The sequence below is a fragment of the Triturus cristatus genome, chromosome 8 (assembly GCF_964204655.1).
Source record: "Triturus cristatus chromosome 8, aTriCri1.1, whole genome shotgun sequence".
Taxonomy (NCBI): Eukaryota; Metazoa; Chordata; class Amphibia; order Caudata; family Salamandridae; genus Triturus; species Triturus cristatus.
The window spans coordinates 874,540,506-874,562,550 of record NC_140591.1 but is presented as its reverse complement, the minus strand read 5'-3'; the positions used below and the strand labels follow the sequence as shown (position 1 = coordinate 874,562,550).

Below are 22,045 nucleotides of genomic sequence, written 5' to 3'. Positions count from 1 at the left end.
CACCGCCAAGATGACACCACCACAATGTTTACTATTATTGGGATCATTTCCCGTTTTATTTATCCATACATTTTTGAGGCAGTGAAAATGTTGCGGGGAGTGGGAGTATATGAAAAATATGGTTTGGTTTAGCAGACAGCTGACGGGGCACAGCACAAATGGCACACGCTTGTGATACCAGCTGCGACTACACCCCTTCCACATCCAGCATTTGTGAGTGCACGGGCACCCCATGCCCAGGCAGACAGGGGAGGGGGGAAGGGACTGACTATAACTGGCAGTAGGGAGCATGACAACCGCACATGCACTAGGTATGGCCCGGGATTAAAAACAAATAAATAAACTAGCAAGGTGCGAGGAGATGGTGAAAAGGGAGCATGATAAATATGCATGCACTAGGCAAGATGGCGAAAAGAACAAGCAGACCATGTGCAACAAAAAAATCGGGTGTCGTGCTGAAACATAAAGCACGGCACCCATGCATATAGCTGTGTGTCCCTGCATGACCTGGCAGCGGAAACCAGCAGACTGCGTGCATCATAAAATCGGGCACTGTGCTGAAACATAAAGCACAAGTCCGCGTAAAGCACTGATTAAAAAAGAGTTCTCCCAATGATCAGATAAGGATGCATGCGCTAGTAACCTGTACTTGGCCAGTGCTCCTCAGCCTTAAACAGACGTGAGATACCAGCCGAGTGAACGAGGTAGGAGACAGCCAAGAAGAGAGACACTGAGCTGAACCTATGACAACAGGAGGCGAGAGAAAACGTAGTCTGTATTGAAGACAGAAGGTCTTGCATGCAGCGCATGCACACTGATGCTTGCCCTAAAAACATGTGCAGTGGTACAACAATAAACGTGCTGAGTGTAACATGTGCAAAGTAGCCTGCAACTTGCAGTTAGACTATAATAAAGGAGAACTTAGTGGGTCTTAGAGTGAACTCACAACACTGCCGATGACTGATAATGTAAAGCCATTAACCCAAACTACTAATTTATTCCTCAATAACTGCACTGCACACTACGTTCAGCTCCTCAACATAAGCACAATTAACCTTGTATCCAGATCCACACCTAATATATTAATTCGTTTTTCTTAATTGTATAACCATGTAAAGGCACCACATGTTTACCCAGATACATTCAATAACACCTTTTACCCTACACAAAGCAAATCACTCTGAAAACTTCGCAGGATGACATGTTGGTACTAGTGAAAACAAACTGCAAATAAAGCAATACGTATAGAAGATGACAGACTAGTGATTTGCTATTAATAAAGGGAAAACAGTCGGAAAACACAGCGGTCTAAATCATGAGTGTTCAGACTCCGCAAGCTTAACCACATATGCCTATGCCTTAACCATGCATTTGCATGATTACGGCAATGTGCGGTCTAGCTGCGGGCTACATTGGACGGAAGCAGGAAGCAGGGAGAGATCCCCAGTGAGGTAAGTGGGGCTGGGGGGGGGGTGGGTTGTGGATGGTTTTGTGGGATGGGGGTGGGTTGGGGTACTTTTGCAAGCTGGGGTGGTCAGGGGTTGTTTTGCGGGCTGGGTGGGGTTGTTTTGTGAGTTGGAGGGGATCAGGGTTGGTTTGTGGGCTGGGGTGGGTCGGGGTAGTTTTGTAGGCTGGGGGGTCAGGGTATTTTCTGGGCTAGGAGGCGGGTCGGGGGTCGTTTAGTGGGCTGGGGGTGCGTCAGGTTAGTTTTGTGGCCTGGGGGTTGGGTAGGGGTAGTTTTCTAGGCTGGGGGAGGGTCAGGGGTAGTTTTCTGGTCTGGGGGTTCGGGGCTAGTCTTCAGGGCTGGGGGGTTGGAGGTAGTTTTCAGGGCTAGGGTGGTTTGGGACTAGTTTTCAGGGGTGGGGGTAGTTTTCAGGGTTGGGGGGTCGGAATAGTTTTTAGGGCTGGGGGAGTGTTGCACTAGTTTTTTTAAATTAGGGGTTAGGGAATAAGGCCTCAGGGCGGGGGAAGGAAATGGGCAGTCGAGGTAGTTTTTAGGGCTTAGGGGAGGTTGGTCAGTTTTTGGCGCTGGGTCAGGGCCGGGCTGGGTCAGGTTAAGGGACAGGATTTTAGACTTCAGGGCAAGGGGAGGGCAGGGAAGGGGTAGGGGTATTTGCACCTCAAAGCGGTAGGGGTATTTGTACCTTAGGGCGGTAGAGAGGGAGGTGGTGACCTTGGCCACACATACCCCTTCACCATTCATGCCTTTACCATTAAAATTTGTGGTAAAGGCATGCATGGTAAAGGAATGCGTGGTTAAGACGGGGTCGTTATTAAGACCGCGTTGTTTAGGCATGCAGGGTTCCATCATACAACCATTATTAAAGTCTCAATTACCTGGAAAAGCTATATGTGGAACTTTATACCTGTGCATGAGACCTCCATTCTCTGACAGACAATACGTTCATAATTACAACACTACACACAACTACAATGAGAAGGTAATAAAGATTCCAACTCAAGTTATTCAATTATTAATGTCAATGTTTAAATGAGTGAGGATAAATATGTGTGGGTGGGTAGTACCTTTTTTCAGAAACCCAATTTACCGACAGAATCAAAAACGTATCTTTCAGCCTGACTATTTTGATTTCTTTGTTCAGTGCATATTAGGCAAGAAGAAATATCATTTCCACAAAGCAACGGCAAAGACTTTCAGCTCTGTCTTCAGAACCCAGTCTGCTTTGCCATCTATTTCCATTCTATAAACAACATTGCAATGAACCAGTCCCCATCTATCCATCTATCCCCAACTAATAACAATATGAGAATTGAGAGACAAGTTTAAAAGAGTTCCACACAGTGCCTCTTTCTAAATGCGAGTTTCACCAACTGAACATGCTTATCTAAAAGAAAGCATGCTTTATATGTGATTCCTTCCCACACTTCATAAAACAACTACAATAAACAACCTCAAAGTCCAAAATGTTTAATCTTGGCTCATACAGTGCAGGACTGAACGTCCCTGGTGCTGTAACCATGTCCCAAAGTGTTTCTTATTTTGTCATTTTCATGTTACTCCCCAGCATAGTGCTAAACTCTGATGGATGGTAGGGGTATGTACAAAGTTGTACTCTTTTAATCAAGGGGATCACTATACATATATGAAAAGCCATCAAATGACTAACTGTTGTGGCAGATGCTCTTGCTGTAGGATGTTGGCCTTGTTACTGCACCCAGTGGGGCAACGGCCTAATGGCTCTTGTGTTAATGTATAGTCTGTCATGACTGAGCCTCTTAAGTCCCAGCGAGTGATAAAGGTGTGTTTATATGATTAGTACTTAGATAAATGAGAAGTAAGTAACACAACTTTGTAGTCCCTCCTTATATGTGTTTACTGTAAGGCTGCAGAGTGCTTCATATCATTTAGTGCTGGTCAGAGTTGATTTCAAAGGTTTGGGGATCAACAGCAAATCTCGAGTGATCAACTAGTTTGAGTTTAATTGCCACTGTTTCTAAATGTCAAATTGTCCTTTTGGCCGATTCAGAGTCCAGCTCTGTACTTTTAAGAGTCCTCTACACCTGTTCAAAAAAGCCTTATACCAGAGGAAGGATTATTGGCTGTATACCCTGAAAAGGGAACCTTTAAATGAAGGTAGAAAAGATCCAAGATGACACTATGCATGTTTTCTGTCAGAATTACATATATAGAAATATTGTCTGACACAAATCCCATGTCCTAAATATTTCTTACAAAAATATCGTCCCATTAGGTGTAAATGTTCTATTATTAACTCCATTGGAGATATATTTTGGCAGATGATATTTAGGACACAATATTTTTATCAGAACAAATTCTGACAACAATATTCTGGCATGCCACTCTCAATGCATTCTTGAAAATTTCAAATTATTTCAATCAATCAATCACATTACTTTATTGGGTATAAAAGAATACCATAAAAGTACAAGTAAAATACAGCAAAGTTAAAAAACAAACCAATTCAACAATCTAAAAACCTAGATGATACATATTCAATACATCAATAATTAGGTACCCCTCCCCTCAGCCAATTCATTCTTAAAACCATGAAGGGAATAACATCACGGGCAACCTATGTTCTCCCAATGGCCCTTGTTGATCTAAGCCTGACCGCTGCCCTTAAAAAATTTACAGTACAAAACAGAGTCAAAGCATCTGAGGACAGTTTTAAAAATAACAAGGCCACCCTTGCATGCTTAAATCTAGCTTTCTTTAAAATTCTCTTTAAAAAGAGGCTCCTCGATTGTGAATAAAAGGGACATAATAAAACAAAGTGAAGGGTATCCTGTGGAGACCGTTGTTCGCAGCCACATGGTCTCTTCATCTCTATAGATGCTATATATCCTGCCGGGTCAGCTAGTATGTGGTGCATAAGATTTAGCCTGAACCGTGTCATTAAAAATCTATCATGGGCATTATGAAAATAAGACAAATAAGATTCGATGCCCCCGAATGTTTTAGTTAGAAGGTGTTCTCTCACTGACGGTTTAATCAGCTCCCTATCTTCCTTGAGTGTTGTGACATGCTTCAAAAACCGGTCCATAACCATGGCCTTATCCTGCACAGATATTTTATAAGGGTTAGTAAAAAGGTCTGCACATCCTATTCCCTCGAGGGTCTCCTTCACGTACTTTAGCCATGGGATATTAAGCCCCCGGTTGCGGGTGAGGCAGTCTGCTATGACCTGCCTACTGAATGTCACCTCCGCGTTTGCCCAAATTTTAGCCCAGCAGACTAGGGGTTTAACTCCCAACCTGTCCCTAATGTAACAAACTCCAAGTTCTTCATGGACAATATGGGATGGCGTACTCTGAGGCACTTTGAGCAAACGCCGAAGATACTTATTTTCCTCTATTTGTAGTTGCTTTGCGTCAATAAAACCCCATACCTCACTTCCATAGTGGACTTTGGTGCAGCAAGGGAGCTATATAATCTCAAAATTTGCTCAGGTGACCATAGACCTAACCTTTGAATTGTGCAAAATTCATGATCGACCCAGAGCAACTAGCTAGAGTACGACATTTCTCCTCAAGTAATTTTTTTTAATTTAGACGGCCGTCAAATAAAATCCCTAAATATGGAAAAGAGTGCACCTTTCCCAGGCGATGTGAACCAGTAGTATAACTGTACAATTTGCTTGGTTTTTTGCCCACTTCCATGATATATGATTTTGACAGATTGGGGGACAAATCTAAGTTCTCCATAAAAGATACAAAGCCGTCTATCAAAATCTGCAGCCCTTTGGGGGTGCGGGCAAGGAGAACCGCGTCATCCGCGTAAAGCAGGACGGGAATCCCTCGAGAGCCAATCCTTGGTGTGTCAACCTTTAAAGTGCTTAGTGCCTGATCCAGTCTATTTATATACAATGTAAACAAAAATGGGGCCAGAATGCAACCCTGTCTGACCCCACTAGAACACAAAAAAGGTTCTGTGGTGCTTCCCTCCTGATTGTATCTGACCGTGGCGGTAGTATTCGAGTGCAAGGATTTTAGAATATTAATAAGTCCCGGGTCCACACCAAGGTCACCCATGATTGCCCATAATTTCCCTTGGTTAACTCAGTCAAAAGCTGCCGTCAAGTCCATAAATGCCAGGTACACAGTCCCTTGGCTGGCAATGGTGTACTTGGCTACAAGTAGATATAAGTTGAGACATTGGTCGGTGGTTGACTTCCCTGGCCTAAAGCCAAATTGGGTGTTAGTTATAATGTGCTGATCCTCAGCCCAGTCCATTAGCCGGATGAGGATAACCAGCCCTAAAACATTTGTTGACACGTCAATTAGGGAAATTGGTCAATAAGAAAGTGGGCTATCCTGGTTACCTTTTTTTAAAATGGGAACAATCGTGGCTGTGGACCAGGATGGCGGCATAACTGTATCTACTGCTGCATTAATAACCCTAGTCAGAATGGGCGCCCAGAGATCTACCTTGCTCAAAAAAAGGTCGGGTGGAATCCCATCGGGACCCGGTGCCTTGTTTCGGGTCAAACCTTCAATCCCTACCTTGATCTCATCCAAAGAGAAACTTATCGGGGTAATATTCCGTTCCCCCCTATTATCCTCCGACTGAGCCTCATCTGAGCAGTGATTGTAGAGCCTGTAAAAATATTCAAGCCATTCCCCCGGCAAGATATTGTTAGCTAACCTGGGTTTATTTGCCTCTTGGAAACAAGGATTGTTTATAACTTTCCAAAAGGCGGTTGTGTCCTTTAACTCCATTGCCTCCCTCAGATCCTCCTAGGCTTGCTGTTGTAATTTTGTTTTACGGCCTTTAACGGCTAACTTATAGTTTGTCCTACAAAGGGTCACCCTACCCTTATTTCTTGGGGAAAATTTTAGAGCAACTTTCAGCTCTCTCAAAGCACAAGAACACTGTTGGTCAAACCACCGTGGGTCGTCGGATCTAACTCTGTGTGATGTAGCTCTGAGCAGACCGTCAAATAATTGAGCGACACCCTCAAAGGCCCTGACTAGTTCGATCCCCTCCACATTCAGGTCTAGACAGTTCGCAATGACCTGTTCACCGTCTTTCAATAGTGCTCTATAAAAAGCTTCACCATTGGCCTGTGACCATCTCAGCCTCCTCCCTTGATCTGTGGCACATACAACCCCCCCCCCCCACTAGATGGTTTCTTACAAAGGTTTAACTCAACAAGGGACATAACAAGCGGATTATAATCACTGAAAATACTCAAACAAATTCTAAAACCCGACACCCAGTTTTTTTGTGCTACAGAAACAAAAATGAAATCAATAAAGGAAACACATCCTCTGCCTTTAAATGTGGGTGGATCGTTTTGTCCTTTCCAACTTCAACCAGATCCATGGTATGTGTGAAGGCGTGCATATTTAATAGCTTACATAGTACCCTTCCCTCCTTGGTGTGTTCCATATGCGGGCCCTCTTCCAGTGTACACGATGACCGATCCCCACAATTAACTTTCAAAATTTGGACACAGGTGGCAATTAAAGTCGCCAGCTAAGACCAAATGGGGCGCCAGCGCCCCTCGCTCCTGTATGTCAGGCGAAAATCTGACAACAATATTCTTGCATGCCTCTCTCAAAGCATTCTTAAAGAAGGCAATTTCTTTACTTGTCCATGCATATGACATTTTAGTACAAAGCTTTGCAAACATTATAAATGTAAATATAGCTCTTATAATTTGATTTTCTTCATATAACAAAATCACTCAGATTTGGCTTAGGCTGACTGTCAAGTTAGAGGGTGAATGGCTTAGGTGTTTTGTGTGCTATTTAAACATTACCTTTACCCATAAATGTGTGGCTATCAAAAGACGTAAAACCAACTTCACATATTACTGAAAGAACTGTTAGGGTTCTAAAAAAAACTGGTTTTCCACATTTCTGGTAGTGGTACATTACAGACATGTTTTTGCTTGAATCCCTCTGTTTTATAGGAGGTCAATATGAAATGTATTTAAGTTTGTCCAAATCACAACATCTCAGTCATCAACATTAAGGAGGGATTTTAGGAAACCTTGGAAACTCTTTGGTTGGTGACACAGCATTGGCAAAAGGTTAAGAAAAACATTACAAATGACAACTATATTACAGAGGGAAGTCCCTATTTGGAGGACGGCATGTAGTCTGCCTAAGATAAGTTTCAGAAGACCACATCACACTGACATTGCACCACACCTGAAGGAGCCCTACTGGCTCCCCATACACAAACAAGCACAATTCAAAGTCCTTATCCACACTTTCAAGGCACTACATAACACTGGCCCAGCATACCTCAACAATTGCATCTGCTTTCAGGAACCTTCCAGACGCCTCCACTCATCCAGACTCCTCCTTGCACACATCCCACAAATTCGGAAAACCAGATCCAATGTCAAGCCTTTTTCTGCATCACTCCTAATGCATGAAACGACCTGCTGCTACACATAAAAGCCATGCCCTCACTTCTTGAATTTCACAAGAGTCTGAGGGCCTGGCTTTTGTAGTAGCCCCACTAGGCACTAGGCCCTAGGTTAGTCTAGACACCTGCTCAGCACCAAGATACCCTCCCTGGAGGTTGTGCACTCTACAATCTGCAGAACATTACATAACATAACAAAACGGTATGCACTTCTATTAACACTCTTTCCGTTTGATGACCATGAGTTCACCGGCTCAAAATGATTACAAACACTATAAACAAAAATCTGGCCAAACAATCAGCCTCCCCAGAGCTAGCACCTGTTTTCATCAAGTTCAACTCATTTTCATTTACAAAGTTATCACCATTCTCCAAGCTTAAACCCACTTGTCTTCGATCATCCAAATCTACTGATCCACAGAGATGATTATGTATGCCAAAATATACATAGAGTCAATTATATTTAGATATTCTAAGGGTTCAGACTATCCCACAATAGCAAAATCCCAGAAATATAGTATACCACAAATTTGTAGTCCACATTCCTGACAACAGAAATTCTTCGCCAGTCAAAATGACACAGAATCTTCTCTTCAATACCAATGCAAAGACACCATGGAGCAAGCCATGACAACATCCCATTCTCACCGCAACTCTTTGCATCCATTGTAAGTGAATATAGGGCTCAAAGTTTGTGGGGATGATGGGGGAACTCTTCTACATTCTGAATCATTTGTTTTTGTTGGTAACTATGGCATACAGTGGTTATGTAAAGTATGGTGTATGACGTGTTTTTGGACTTGCATCATTGATGGCATCTAATAGTCACATATTAATATTGTGTACAAGGTGCCATGTTTAACTCGTATATACACTGTCCTTCGTAAAAACACACAATGACCTGGAAAAGAACAAAGAAAGAAAATAGTGAATGGAATATTACCAGCTTTTGCATGTGAAATTTCAGTTGTTTGAGAGGTGGGTTTAGAAGAAGACTTTTGTGTTTCATTTGGAACTGAAAAAGAAACGTTAATACTTTTTATATATGTTTCATAAATTTGCAGCAATAGCGTTTTGCGAAGCAAGCATAGGAATTGTTATGTGCTGCACACTAACATGTTGGTGGAAAATTGGATTCTTCTTAGAAGATGGATGGAAACATGTTAGATCTAATGAGCCGACAATGTAAGAAAATGAACAAGCTTAAGGAGGAAGGGCCAAAAAGATGCACTGCAAAGTGAATGATGTTTTTTCTGGGTCAACATAGAATGAGTCATTCCTAAAAAGAAGAGCAGAGCACTGCAAGGCTGTAAAGAGGAGTGGATGCAAAATGGCAGCTTGCACGCTGCGGGAAGCCAGCACATCAGCAGCAAGCACTAAGAAAGCAACTGGATGCTCAAGCAAGAACATTAAAAAACATTTTTTGAACTGATTGAGAGATCTTCGTTACCCAAAGTCATTTTAGGATCTTCAAAGATGTGGAGCCTGATAAGGTTTATTGGCATCTGATGGGTCGATTTTGGTACTGTGGGGAATAAAAACAACTCTGAGGTAGCTGAGAGAAACAGAGTAGGCAGGCAAGAAGGAGGTAATAAAATTGTGTTGAAGTCAGATGGAAGAGTAAAATATATGTGGACACCAGCAGGCCATTTTGATTGATTTATTACTTCACTGAGCTGTAAGGTTTAACATAGCAAATAGGGTAGCAAATAAGTAACCAATGATCTGATAAAATGTACCACATTTTGAGCCTGTGTAGTTTTTGTAAAGTAATCTTTCCTTAAGTACCAATGACATGAGTCTTTAAAAATGGAACACTGACCATCCCATGGGATTCCTATGCTCGTGCATGTTATAGCTTTGTATTTTTTCATCTTGACAATTGATAACTTAATAAACGAAATAATTAACTATATATGGTTGCTAAATTCCAGGCTCTTGTTAGAGTGTTTCATGAACTTCATAAACAGTCTAAATTCTCCTGAATTGTAGGGTGGGAAACCCAACTTTTCACGCTGGTGTAGTATAATCAGGATATGAGGGTTGATTTAAAAAGCAGACAGTAGAAATGCAGTGGTCAATTTAAAGATGAGATGCCCCACTAGGAGAATGATGCTGCTACTTCCATTGGTTAGGACACAGATGCTACTAGCCGTGCCCCTCACCCGGAGTCTGGTGCTATAACGTCCCTACAGTACTTTCCGCACCACCAAGGGTAAAGCACCCCTAGCACTGTCAGCTACCTAGTATAGTGCAAAGTGAAGGAAGAAAGACCGCAAACAGTGAAATAACGTCCAATTAGCAGGCAGGGCACAAATAAATTGTGATTAGACCCATAGATTTTAAAGGTTAGAGAGACCGTCCTAAACAACAGGATACCAAACGACAAATAATTATGACAAAGGTTCTCTGACAATAATAACCACACGACAAAATACTGCATAATAGGGAGATGGGATTATGTGCAGTTGATGTGCAACCGAGAAGGCCATATGCTGCTTCAGTCTTTTAAACAATACATCCTAAAGCTCCCAGAATCTACTGATTCTTCTAAAGTCAGTACTAAGCAAAACTCAAAAATGGTAGATCACTATAAAGGTAAGAGCAATCAAAGGCCATACTACAGTCAGTCAGTCAGTCAGTCAGTGAGAAAGAACTTACACTACAAACTAAACTCCACACAGAGGTGCAAATGGCTTACATATAACAATAAAAGTGTAATTAGTGTCAGGTTATGGGCAGAGGAAGTATGTTTCTCAAGACATAGTTGGAAACGTTATTCCAAGGCAACCCAGACACAAGGACTACTCGTGAATTGTAATAGTATATGAAATTCTCCTCCCACAGAATTCAAACAGCGAATGAATCAGTTACTTTATTTTCAGGACTCATCACACATCTACTTTTACCATTTATAACAAATGTGTGACTGGGGGGGGGGGTGATCAAATTTCACCTTAACAATTTGGCTTGTTGGAGCCAACACTTCTCTCATTATAAATACAACATTGCTTCCTCATTTACCACAACACTTGTCAAGAGTTTGCCCCTAGGCCTCCTCTTTTCTTAATCATATAACGACTATCCCCTCCCAAAACTCATTAGATCCTCCTGCACCTATAGCAACATTGCTTAGTTAAGGTGTGGTTGAGTGAGGATTGTTTGAGGGTTTTTATATCTTGTTTGACCACTCTCACTAAATTGGCCACTAAATTTCTATTACTGCCCTACTTTGTACAGACTACAGTAATTGCCCCATCCAAATCATAGAGAGGATATATAAACCGCCATAAGGTGGTTACACACTAATTGGAGACCAATTTTTGGAGAAGAGCCGAAAAGAGAAATGGAGAAAACCCCAGTCCTCCCTTTTAGTGTGTTAATTCTCAGTATGTCACAGCTAAATACAGCTCAACCATAACGAGAACCTACTTTCGAAATCAAAAGATATAACCCAGGTCTCCTGCTGCAGGCCTTGATACTTGTAAAGGTGGAGAGGGGGTGAATAGCAAAAAGAAGACAAAAAAGGATGTACGGAGTGATGTTTCTCAGTCTTGTAAGATGGCTCAAAGGTACCAAGGCCTGATAATACGGAAAATGAAAACAATGGGCAATCACCCTCTCGAGCTACGCAGTATTCTGGAAAATCCACGGACAACAATGAAGAACCCATAAAAATTCAGCTCCCACAGTAGATAAGGAAACCAAACTGTTTGGTGGTGTTGAGCAATCAAAAGAGAGGAGGCGAGGGCAAGGATGCCCATAAGAAACATGCATTCTTCCCCGATCCCATTCAGAGCACAAGCATTTGCAGTACAGGCCGATATGATGAAAGGAGGGAAGGGTTATCTAGTCGGCAAGAAAGATGTTGTTGCAGATACACCCTTTGATAAGCACATTGCCAAAGAATAGAGACACACAGATCCTATATAGGGAAAGGGTCACCAAGAGCAGGCTGCACAGATGAGAATATTACCACAGGAAAAGGAGGACATTTTGCCACCAATATTTATTCAGAGGACTTCCCTTACAGGGACCTTTCCTACACCTATCTATTAATATTGATTGACACTCAAGAACGTACAAAAGATGTCCTCAAAAAGGAGTTCAGGTCAGCAAGAGAGTTCAATAAATGTTATGAGAACCCTCCAACGCAGACAGTGTTGATGCAGAAAAGGTCCTTATGAATGCAGTCTCCTCCAAAGCAGTGTGTTCCCAACAACTAGTTCAAACCTAAATAGATATTCAAGACCGCCAATTGGTACAAGGTTGAGCACTGGTAAAGAGACAAAACCAAATGCAGTCCAGAAATCTAATTTCACAGATGCCAGCACTAAACCTGTAATAGTACTAGTTGCGAGTCTTTACTTCAAAAAGTGACCAATCACCAGGTAATATTTTAACACGAATAAGCGAGATGCTAGGAGTGGTTGATACCTAGTTGACGATAACATTAGAAGACGCTAGAAACATCATGATCATTAATGTACCCAAGGTTACAGGGCATGACTCGTGGGAAAGCCTGCAGAACATGGTGATGACTATGAAAACCAAGGCTCAAGGCTTGGTGTGGTGACAAGGCTTCGTATTAGTATGTTTAGTTAAATATAACTTCCCTAATATTTTCTCTAAAGCTGTTCTTGAAGTATGAGTAGCATAAGACATTTCACACACACTTTCTTACTTTCAAGTAAATTAAAACCAAGGTGCTAAACCAGACTTAAATGTTTGCCAAAACTCAAACAACAACACAATATTAAACCTAAGGCCTCTTATACTAACTTGTAACTAGAGTGTGCTTTTTGCAAAGTGTTTATAGTGCAGTATTTTCACAACCTCATTTATGGAAGGTTAGGGCTGGTTGCTAATCACAAAAGAAGAAAGACTCATGAACAGTCTGGTTTGGGCAGTTCGTCCTGTTCTCCCTAGTTAAACCAGGCCCTGGCATAGGTGCTGGAAGTAGTGGTGCGGGGGGAAGGGATCTGCAGCACCCCTCAAAATAGCCATACTGGAGTTCATAAGGTGAATGCGCAATAAAGATGCTTTGACATTTTGTATTTCTCTTTTTACATTTGCAGTGCCTTCAAAGCCAGAGGTCAAATGCCAGGCTATGTCCTTTGACAAATTGGTGCGTATTATTTTAACTTGGAGATTAGTGTTTACTTTTCCTTTAAAGGCTGCAAAGTGATGGGATTTTGTAAAGTGAACTATGTGGTAATCTTGCTGGAGAACAATGAGTGTGAAAGGAAAAGCTGGGGGATGTCATTTTTTCTAACAAAATACAATTTTAAAAAATGTAAATGGATTGTAGAATTATTTCGAAATATGCCAGTAGTTAAGAAAGCACACATATGAAGCACTGGTTTTGTAATTCTGAAGTGTGATGAGAGCAAAGATTTTAAATAAGATTAAAGAAATCCAGACACTTTACTTAGTGATGTGCAAACGATAATTAGTCGCTGAAATCCGATATCCACACTTTGGGTCCGATTCACAAAGGTAAACTGAGACGAAAGTTTAACTTTACAACTTTCCGTATTCACAAAGGGCATTTACGAGCAGTAAAGTTAGACTTTTTTCTCAGCTTTGGTCTCAGTTACACTTAAGACCATAACCGAAGACAAAGGTCTAACATTATTACCCGTAAATGCCCTTTGTGAATACCGAAAGTTGTAAAGTTAGACTTTCTTCTCAGTTTACCTTTGTGAATCGGCCCCAATGTTGTTTATGTGCTAAATAGTTTTATCAGTAAAACTTCATGCCTGTGGGAATTTAGTGGCCATTTCAATGGAAAATGGGCTGTTTTTAAGTGACAGTGTGCTACCATACCATGCTATAATAAAATATTTGCACCAGTGTGCTCCAAAATACACCACCGGTTACATTCCAATCTCTTACTACTCTCCTGCTGAATGGGCATCGCTCATTTGCTACAGGTGTTCTTTGTGTGAAGCTTAGATTTTTTACAACCCTTCAACTTCAGTGATGTAACACTGGTAACAGCAGCCCCACTCACAAAATTGTTCTAGCACCATTAGGCCTGGAAGAAACACACCTTTTAAATGAACTACCGGGTTTGCGGATATATGTGGCATTTCATGCATTTCTCCTGGATGTCCATATGCAAGGAGGAAACACAAAACATGAGACTTCTCATGTTGACCTATAGAATTAATTTAGGCAGTTTCTTAGCTAAATCTTTTGCCGCAGGTGAATTGAAAAAAAAACAGGTGAATTTTACCAGTTTTGCATTCTGCAAAATAGTTTTGTCCACCCCTATTCATGGTGTACTAAAAGATATTACTATTGGCCAGTATACATAAATTGCACTGGCAGCAACACTAATCTGCTTCAACATTTCTGAATTAAGCAGATTGCATGGGTGCAATAGCATTTACATCCATATTTAGCCCGACGGGTGGAATTTTTATTGTTTATATTGATCAGTTGGTGTTACTGTGATTTCTTTTTATTGGTCAAGTAATACAATGTTTGTGCAAAATTACACCGTGGTACTGTGCAAACAAATCGCATAGCACTGTATGCAAATTCAAAATACATGCAGCACATAAGTATGCACCATTGGTCAAAAAACACTAAAAGGGAAATCAAAACAAACAGGTGAGTTACCAGCTTTTGTATGCGGGCGTTCGGTTGGGTGAACTGTTTTGGCCTTGGAAGAAGCCATCGTTTGCGTTTCATGTGGAACTGCAAGAAAATTGTTAGTGCTCAGTTGGTGCTTACTTCCTCAAATTATGTATGTCTCTATAATTCACCGTATGACGCATTACTCCTCCACACCATCCATACCACTATAGGCAAATAACAGCATTACAACTTTACTTTGTCAAGCCAGCTCATGCTTGCCCTGGTGTAACATTTTGCCAGTCTGCCTTGCCACATATTGGTACCATTTCCTATGGAGATGGGGACACCACCCGAGTAGGTGAAAAAGATTTTTAAAAGATGTACCTAAGGGTTGGTCAGTCTGACACAAACATTTCCCGCCTTCTGGGATATTTCATGGGATTTTGCACAGAATCCTCTCCCCTTTTCAGTTGAATATTTTCCTGCCCGACTAGCCCTTTTGGCAGTTGGCTGAATAGAAGTATCTAGATATTATGATGTAGTTAGTCTACCATAAGTTTTGTTTCACTGTATTGTTTTTTGCAAGAATGGGAGAGTCTGGGCCAAATTTTACCTAGTTCTAAGTTGTATTTTAAAACCTTGAAAGGATTAAGAATACAGGTATTTATTCTGAAAAAAATGATGTAGATTATGTGGAAGAGGAAGGGAAACAATGGAACATATATTTCATATATGCCCAGTTTTATAAAGCCCATGCCATGTGTGTATACCACCGTTTTGGAATGAATAGTTTAGCAGAAAATATCTCATCTTAATAAGTTTTAGAGTAAGACTTATTATCATTGCTGCTAAACAGCTACTAAATGCTTGGCCATCTATATTACAACATCGTTGTTATATTCTATTTTGGATACACATGATAACAATTGTGGTATTTGACATTGACGTAGATTTTTCAGTAGGTTTTTTAAAATAGTATTCTGAGGAAGATCTATGAGGCAGAGTCTTGATTGACATTTTTTTAAATGTATCTAATGTTTATTGTCCAGCATCCACCTTGCTGTATTTTCTTTAGTTTTGTCTTGTTTGGTCTTACTTTATTTTTTAAATACTGTCTCTTTTAATCTAATGAATGTATTCAATTATTGTGATCTATTGAGAATTATATTTTCATTTTCTTACCTGTATATGATAAGAGTTCTATCAAACTTCAAACTCGCCAGAGCCAAGGGTTGTTTGCATCACTGACATATACTAGGCAGTGATGTACTAGGTGACTAGGTGACAACTTTCTCATAAACACTCTTGTTGTAACCCATTTCAGACATTTTCAATAAGGAGACCATCCTTGAATAAACAATGAATATTTCCAGAGAGTTTCTTTACACATAAAAATGGGTGGAATTGTCAACGTTTCGGTCTCATTTGGTGCTATCATCTATAAGATCATCTTCAGGACGAAATGTTCATATGAGAACTTAAGATCCTAGATCAATAAATGAAATAGTCTGATTATGATTCACAGAAATGGAGCAAGAATGACCTCCTGAACCTTTAACCTAAAATTAAGGCGACAATCCGATTGACTGAGCTGGCCACAATTATTTCACAAGAGAAGGTGTACGACACCTCCTTTAGGGTCCTACGGGTGGTGTCACAGCAAATAACAGAATTGATTTAATCAAATTACTTGTGAAGTAATTGTGGCGAGCTCAGTCAATCAGATTGTCACCTCAATTTTAGTTTAGACTTCTGGAGGTCATTCATGCTCCAATTCTGTGAATCATTATCAGACTGTTTCACTCTACCGCTTATTCCCCATTTTACGTCCGCTTGTAGGCAGGGGTGTAGCTTATTCAGTAAGATTTGTGGGGGGAGCTTCAGATTTTCCAAAAATCATGCTGGCATATAATTTTAAAATTAATTTTATGACAAGTAGTGTGCATGAGATGGACTTAAGAGGAAGTGAAAAGCAAGAGGAGTGAGGATTGGTAGAGGTACTAAGTGAGAGAATACACAATAGTTTGTAAAATAACCAACGTTTTTGAAAACTTTCAAAACAGAGTGTTTATGTGTGTATGTGAAAATTCCTGCTGAAATCAGACAGACATACAACTGAAGGCACATTACCCAACTATTTACCAAAAACTACATGTATTAGGGAGGGTGTAAACACCCCCCTCACCAGTAGCTACTCCCCTGCATGTAGGCAACAATTTGGGAGCGTATAATGTTATATCACCATTAGTGACATCCAACATTGTCCTTATGAGATGCTGTGGTTTCCTCAGTTTGCAATGCACATTCCAATGGATACTATGAAGCGCAATTGCAACTTTGATAACTGCAAAACACCGTTGGGGCACAGTGCCTACTTAGCAAATACAAAGTCATTGGTAAAAAATACTGACATTTTGAACATTAGGCAGTATTACTTCTGTGATCCGTTTTTCTAGTTACTTTGCCAGCCTACTGTGGGTTTGCTTTTACACCAACCTTCTGTGTGTAAAATGATGTCCAGAAATGTGCAATAAAATGTGACTAGAAGTTACATATCAAAAGAAAAACACTTAGAACAATTATGGAAATGCTCCTAATTACCCGAGGTTATGTTGGGATCTCCAAAAATGCGAAATCGTATTAGGTTGATGGGTACACGCTGCGTTTTCTTTGGTGCTAAAATACAGAACATTATAAAAGAGAGTAAAAGCTTCAGGAATAGACGTTTGAGAGGTATTTCTATGAATGTTATTTTCCTTCATGAGTATAAACATGGAGACGTGTTCTCAAAGCTCACTGCTAAAGATCACTCAGATATTCGCAATACTTTTTCTTTAAAACAAATGACCTTAAGTCATCATACTTGACTGTGACGCGCATTAAAGACAGGGTCAAGAATCGCTGTCCATTTTTTATGTCAATACCATTCCCCCACCGTCACTCATACAAGATCTTATACATTAGATGAAACGCGCCAATTGGATAATGCCGTTTATATTGTATATTGTAAGTGCTTACTCTGTTATTATGAATAAATTACACAAATCTGCATGGATATTGAATTTCTATGTGTCACATTTGCAATCTTATATTTGGTATGAGTGTTTCTTTAAAAAACAAAAAAAAGCTAAACATCTCAATTACCATGTGTTGGAAGCAGCCTTTCGGTTGTCTGAGCTGTTTTTGGTTTGGCAGAAGGAAGTTTGTACATCTCATTAGTAGCTAAAAGAAAAAACATGCATATTTATTTTTCTAATCAATTCTGTTCAAATTAATTCCTTATTTCTTGAATAAAAGTTTCATCTTCAAGGAAGAATGCGGGCCTTTCTTGGGAGATCTGCGCCATCACTAGTCCTGTGTGGGGACTGTTGTTTACCACTGGTTTTGAAGGGTCACCAATCCCACTGTACTCCAAAATGGTGTGTTCAAGATATTTATTCTGAGACTTAATTTTATGAAAAATTTGACCAGAAGAAAGGGTGGAACCCACAAGGGACCATCACGAGTGCGGGGGTGAGGTGAGACACTATACCAAGCCTGTAATAGTGCACACAGGATATTTGATTGCACCCAGGATCAGGGAGTAATCCTAAGTATACAAGCACTTGATCACATGGTTGAACACTTGAGTTCACTGATTTTAAATATTAAGACTCAGTGGCAGGAGTTGTAAACTCAGAAACAGCATAACAAAGTAATGACATGCAATAAACTAAATATCTGATAAGAGCTAATGCCTTCCAAGAGCAATATTACTTTTTTTAAGAGTTATGTAAAAAGTGCAGTTAAAACTATGATGCATATAGATGTTAGCATCTTCTGGGGTAGAGATACAATCCTAAATGTTTTAGGATCTAGATTTTTTAAGTAAAATTGTGCTATAAGCCCAGTGTCATCCTGTTGGGCCAAAGAGTCACATGCCAACAGGTTGGAAGGAAGTAATCAAGAAAATGCAATGTTAAAAGAAAGGCCAGGACTGAAAAAGTCCCCCCTCCCCGTCGGCATGGTGTCATCTGGTAGCACTTTTTAGAAAGAACGTGGTTTCTTATTGCTCTATTTGTTTCTATTTAAATGTTTCTTTAATGGGTTATGTTTCCCTTGTTTATTTCTCTCAAAATATGTAAACCATTGGCCAAAATAATAGAAATAATCATTTACAATGGCTGTCTCTAGGATCCAACAAGAAGTGTCGCAAGGATCAACTCTTAGTCCTTCGCTCTTCAAGGTCTATCTAGTTCCTGTGACACAAAATATACAGTCTTTTGACTTCTCTATAGTTTCTTATGCTGACACCACACCATTAGTTTTGTCAAATCCCAAGCATATTTTCTATATCAAACGGCGTTTTAAAGTGTGCTTATCAGGTACAGCTAAATAGATGCGTAATAGCTGTCTCTAGCTTAATTCAGGAAAAAATGAGATCCTTGTCTTTGGCAATCCTGATTCCATCTGGTCCCCTGCTTGGCAGCCACCTGATATGGTCCAGATCTCTTTTTCCACAAAAGATAGGAATCTTGGAATTCAATTTTACCATGATCCGCTTTTCAAATCACAGATTTCAGCGTTTTTAGCTTTCATTGCTGAAATCACTTAGAAAGAACTTCGACTTTCTGTCTTACATTTGCTTAAAACTGCCAATCATGCTGTGACCACTTTGAGATTAGATTATGACAATTAACGATATCTAGGATTACATATATATTGTATTCACTCGCTTCAGACAGCCCTGAAAGTGGCTGCCAGTTTTGGCTTGAATTTACCTATCTCTTCCCTGCTGCGTGCTCTACAGGGGCTCCCTATTCATAACATGGTGCTTTTTAAGGCAACGATCTTGATTTACAGAACCCAAGAGAAAGAAGGCTGAATTGAACTCCAGAAGCTATTCCATATGCATTCTCCAGTTTTAGCCCTATGGTGACCGGGGTAGGCTCTTGACTATCTCTAGAGTCTGCCAATCCAAAAACTGTGGACATTCCTTTACTTTCCAGATTGCCAAATACTGGAACTCGCTTTCTATTGATTTGTAAGCAGCCTCCTCAAATGCGATTTTTCATAAAAATTGAAAACGTGGCTCTTCAATCAAGGCTAGCTCCTGAATGATCTAACTTTGCGCTGCATCCAGCACTGAGACGTCCTAGTTAGGGAATTAACTTTCATCATCATCTCAAGTTGTGTTACTATCCCAAAACATTTGAGAATAAATGATCAAAAAGTAATCCGAAAAAGTAGATGAGTGATCCTATTTACCAGAGGTCATGTCTGGGTCTCCGAAAATGTGCAATCGTATGAGGTTGATGGGCATGCGCTGCGTTTTCTTTGGCGCTACAATACAGAGAATACAAAACGCTGTCAAGAATTGTTGGGACACAAAATGCTGAGGTAGTTATGTTAATTAGGTTTTCCAACACGAACATGAACAAAGCAGAGCGCCTAAAAAGAACTACAGCCAGTCACTCGCGATGCATCTCGGTACAGCTAAGACTGAAGGAATACCTTAATTAGAAACACTAATGCAATGTTGTCAGTATAAATGTAAGTTTACCTCAATATCTCTCCTTGACTCTTTCACACTCTCTCCCACGCACATGCACAAACACACACGTGCACTCACTCAGTTTATTCATTAGAACTGGAAAAAAATACCTTTGTGATCTATATTTAAATTTAGCACAAAGGCACTTCTCCATTTATCATGCCATGGGGCACCTAACATCCGTGTGTGTGAGGCAAGACACACATTTGGGCAAATTCTGTTGTTTTAGATTATTTCTGCCAACCCTAACTCGAGTGGAACTACCAGCAGAGCAATTACACACAATCACATGTATGTGGCTAATACTGTTGTGATCATACAGTAGGAGAACTTCGAAAGAAGACACAGATCTCGATTACCAGCGGTTGCCAGCGGCCCTTTGGTTATCTCCGTTGTTTTTGGTTCAGCGGAAGAAAACTTGTTGATTTCATTTGGTGCTAAAAGACAAAACAAATACAATTTCCTGAGGTTGAAATCTTTGTTCTAAGAGGCATTTTGCGAGGAGCGCAGCTCAGATTAATGTAAAATTTGGAGGACGGGCTGCTCTCCATCCTTGCTCGAAAAGACATGCTTAGACTGAAAGAGGCAAAAGAAAATGGAAGCCAGAAATGTTAACTGGTTAAGCAGATATCCAGGGGTCAGCAGCAGAGTGGGCACCATCTGCAGCGTGCATTATGAGTCTGGTCCTAGGAAGAACAGAATGGGTTAAGTAAAGAAAGCCAAATAGCAAAGAGTGTGAATACTAAACTAGAGAACCAATGACTTTATAAAGTAAACTATAATTAAATGTACTCACAAATGTAAATAAAGATAGTGTCCTTAGTCACATTGGGACTAAGAAACACTTATTTGGGTAATATATAAACCAAATACTCTGTTTTCAAATGTGCTGGAAACAGGAACTATTGTGTTGGTATGTGGGAAGAAAAGCACTTTAATGAATATACAAATCAACAACGACATCAAAACTTTAAAAAACAGCCTCTAAACACTGCTCAATATTCTTGAAATTCCAAGTCTGGTGATGAAAAACAGCAAAATGTAAAATATCATAGATTTTTGCGGCTGGAAGGAGGCAGCCTTCAGCGCTGTGTGTGGGATTAAGAGAAAGCCAAGCAGACAATAGTACCAAAGAAGAGCAACAGGAGGAGTCTCAACTGAGGTATCTCCAAAGCCTAGGAAGCAGAACCAAGCCTGGAAATCCTTGCCACGATTTCATTGCCTTGAAAAGGGGACGTGTAGGAACCCTGTGGAAACAAAACCTGGAAATTGGACGGAGGACAATCTGGCCACATAGCCAGGCTGGAGCACAGTGGTGACTGCCTTGCAGATACATGTGGACATTCCTAGAAAGAAAAGAACAACCGGTCCTCTGTGGCAGCAAAGTGAAAACATATGCCCAGCTCAACTACTCAAAGCACGACAGCAAAACAAAGGCCTGCAAAGGGCTAAAGAGAATATCCCTGGAGTTGACTCAAAATCAGTCACTTCCAATTATTGAGAAAAATGTGTTACACACAGTGACTCCAATGTTATAAATAGCTCAATCGAATCCAGCATTTGTAAGTCAGATATGTTTTATTCTTGACTTAGACCCCATTACATGTTAAATGTAATTCCTCATTTGGTACGGTATGTTGCTCATCAAGTCGGGAATTGCAAAAAATTATGGGAATTACTCAATTAAAGTTATTCCTGCTACTCCAAGTAATTTCACAAACTGAAAATGGGAAATTCTGTGGCAATCTGGCGTGGTATTCCAATCACAGCAGTATTTCCCTATTTCTCAGGTACCTCTGTAAAATGTCCACATCATGAAATTACAGATAGTTGCATATATCTTATATTAGGTGCCATCAGAATTCCAAGCCACCATGCAATGGGGACCTTGTAATATTAATGATCAGTTATATGTTGTAGGCTTGAGTTTTGTCAATTTGCGAAAAGGAAAAGGAATTCTATCTCTGGCAGTACCACAGCGGTGTAAAGAAGACCCACACAAACTATCATCGCCCTAGGGCCCCCAAGTGACTCCCATGAGGCAACATGGCAGGCATCAG

At 40.4% G+C, this 22,045-nt stretch overlaps 1 protein-coding gene across 1 annotated transcript in view; it reads right to left on the bottom strand.

Annotated features, from left to right (window-relative positions):
• The window catches only part of ABI3BP (ABI family member 3 binding protein), a 1,978,933-nt gene that overhangs the window by 425,768 nt on the left and 1,531,120 nt on the right, over nucleotides 1-22,045 (bottom strand). The window contains exons 88-94 of the mRNA XM_085622401.1: nucleotides 20,345-20,422; nucleotides 19,700-19,774; nucleotides 17,597-17,674; nucleotides 17,054-17,128; nucleotides 14,495-14,572; nucleotides 9,315-9,389; nucleotides 8,808-8,879 (exon numbers count right to left, since the gene is read on the bottom strand). Of these exons, the coding sequence (XP_085478527.1) occupies nucleotides 8,808-8,879; nucleotides 9,315-9,389; nucleotides 14,495-14,572; nucleotides 17,054-17,128; nucleotides 17,597-17,674; nucleotides 19,700-19,774; nucleotides 20,345-20,422 (531 nt within the window). The remainder of the gene's footprint in view (nucleotides 1-8,807; nucleotides 8,880-9,314; nucleotides 9,390-14,494; nucleotides 14,573-17,053; nucleotides 17,129-17,596; nucleotides 17,675-19,699; nucleotides 19,775-20,344; nucleotides 20,423-22,045) is intronic.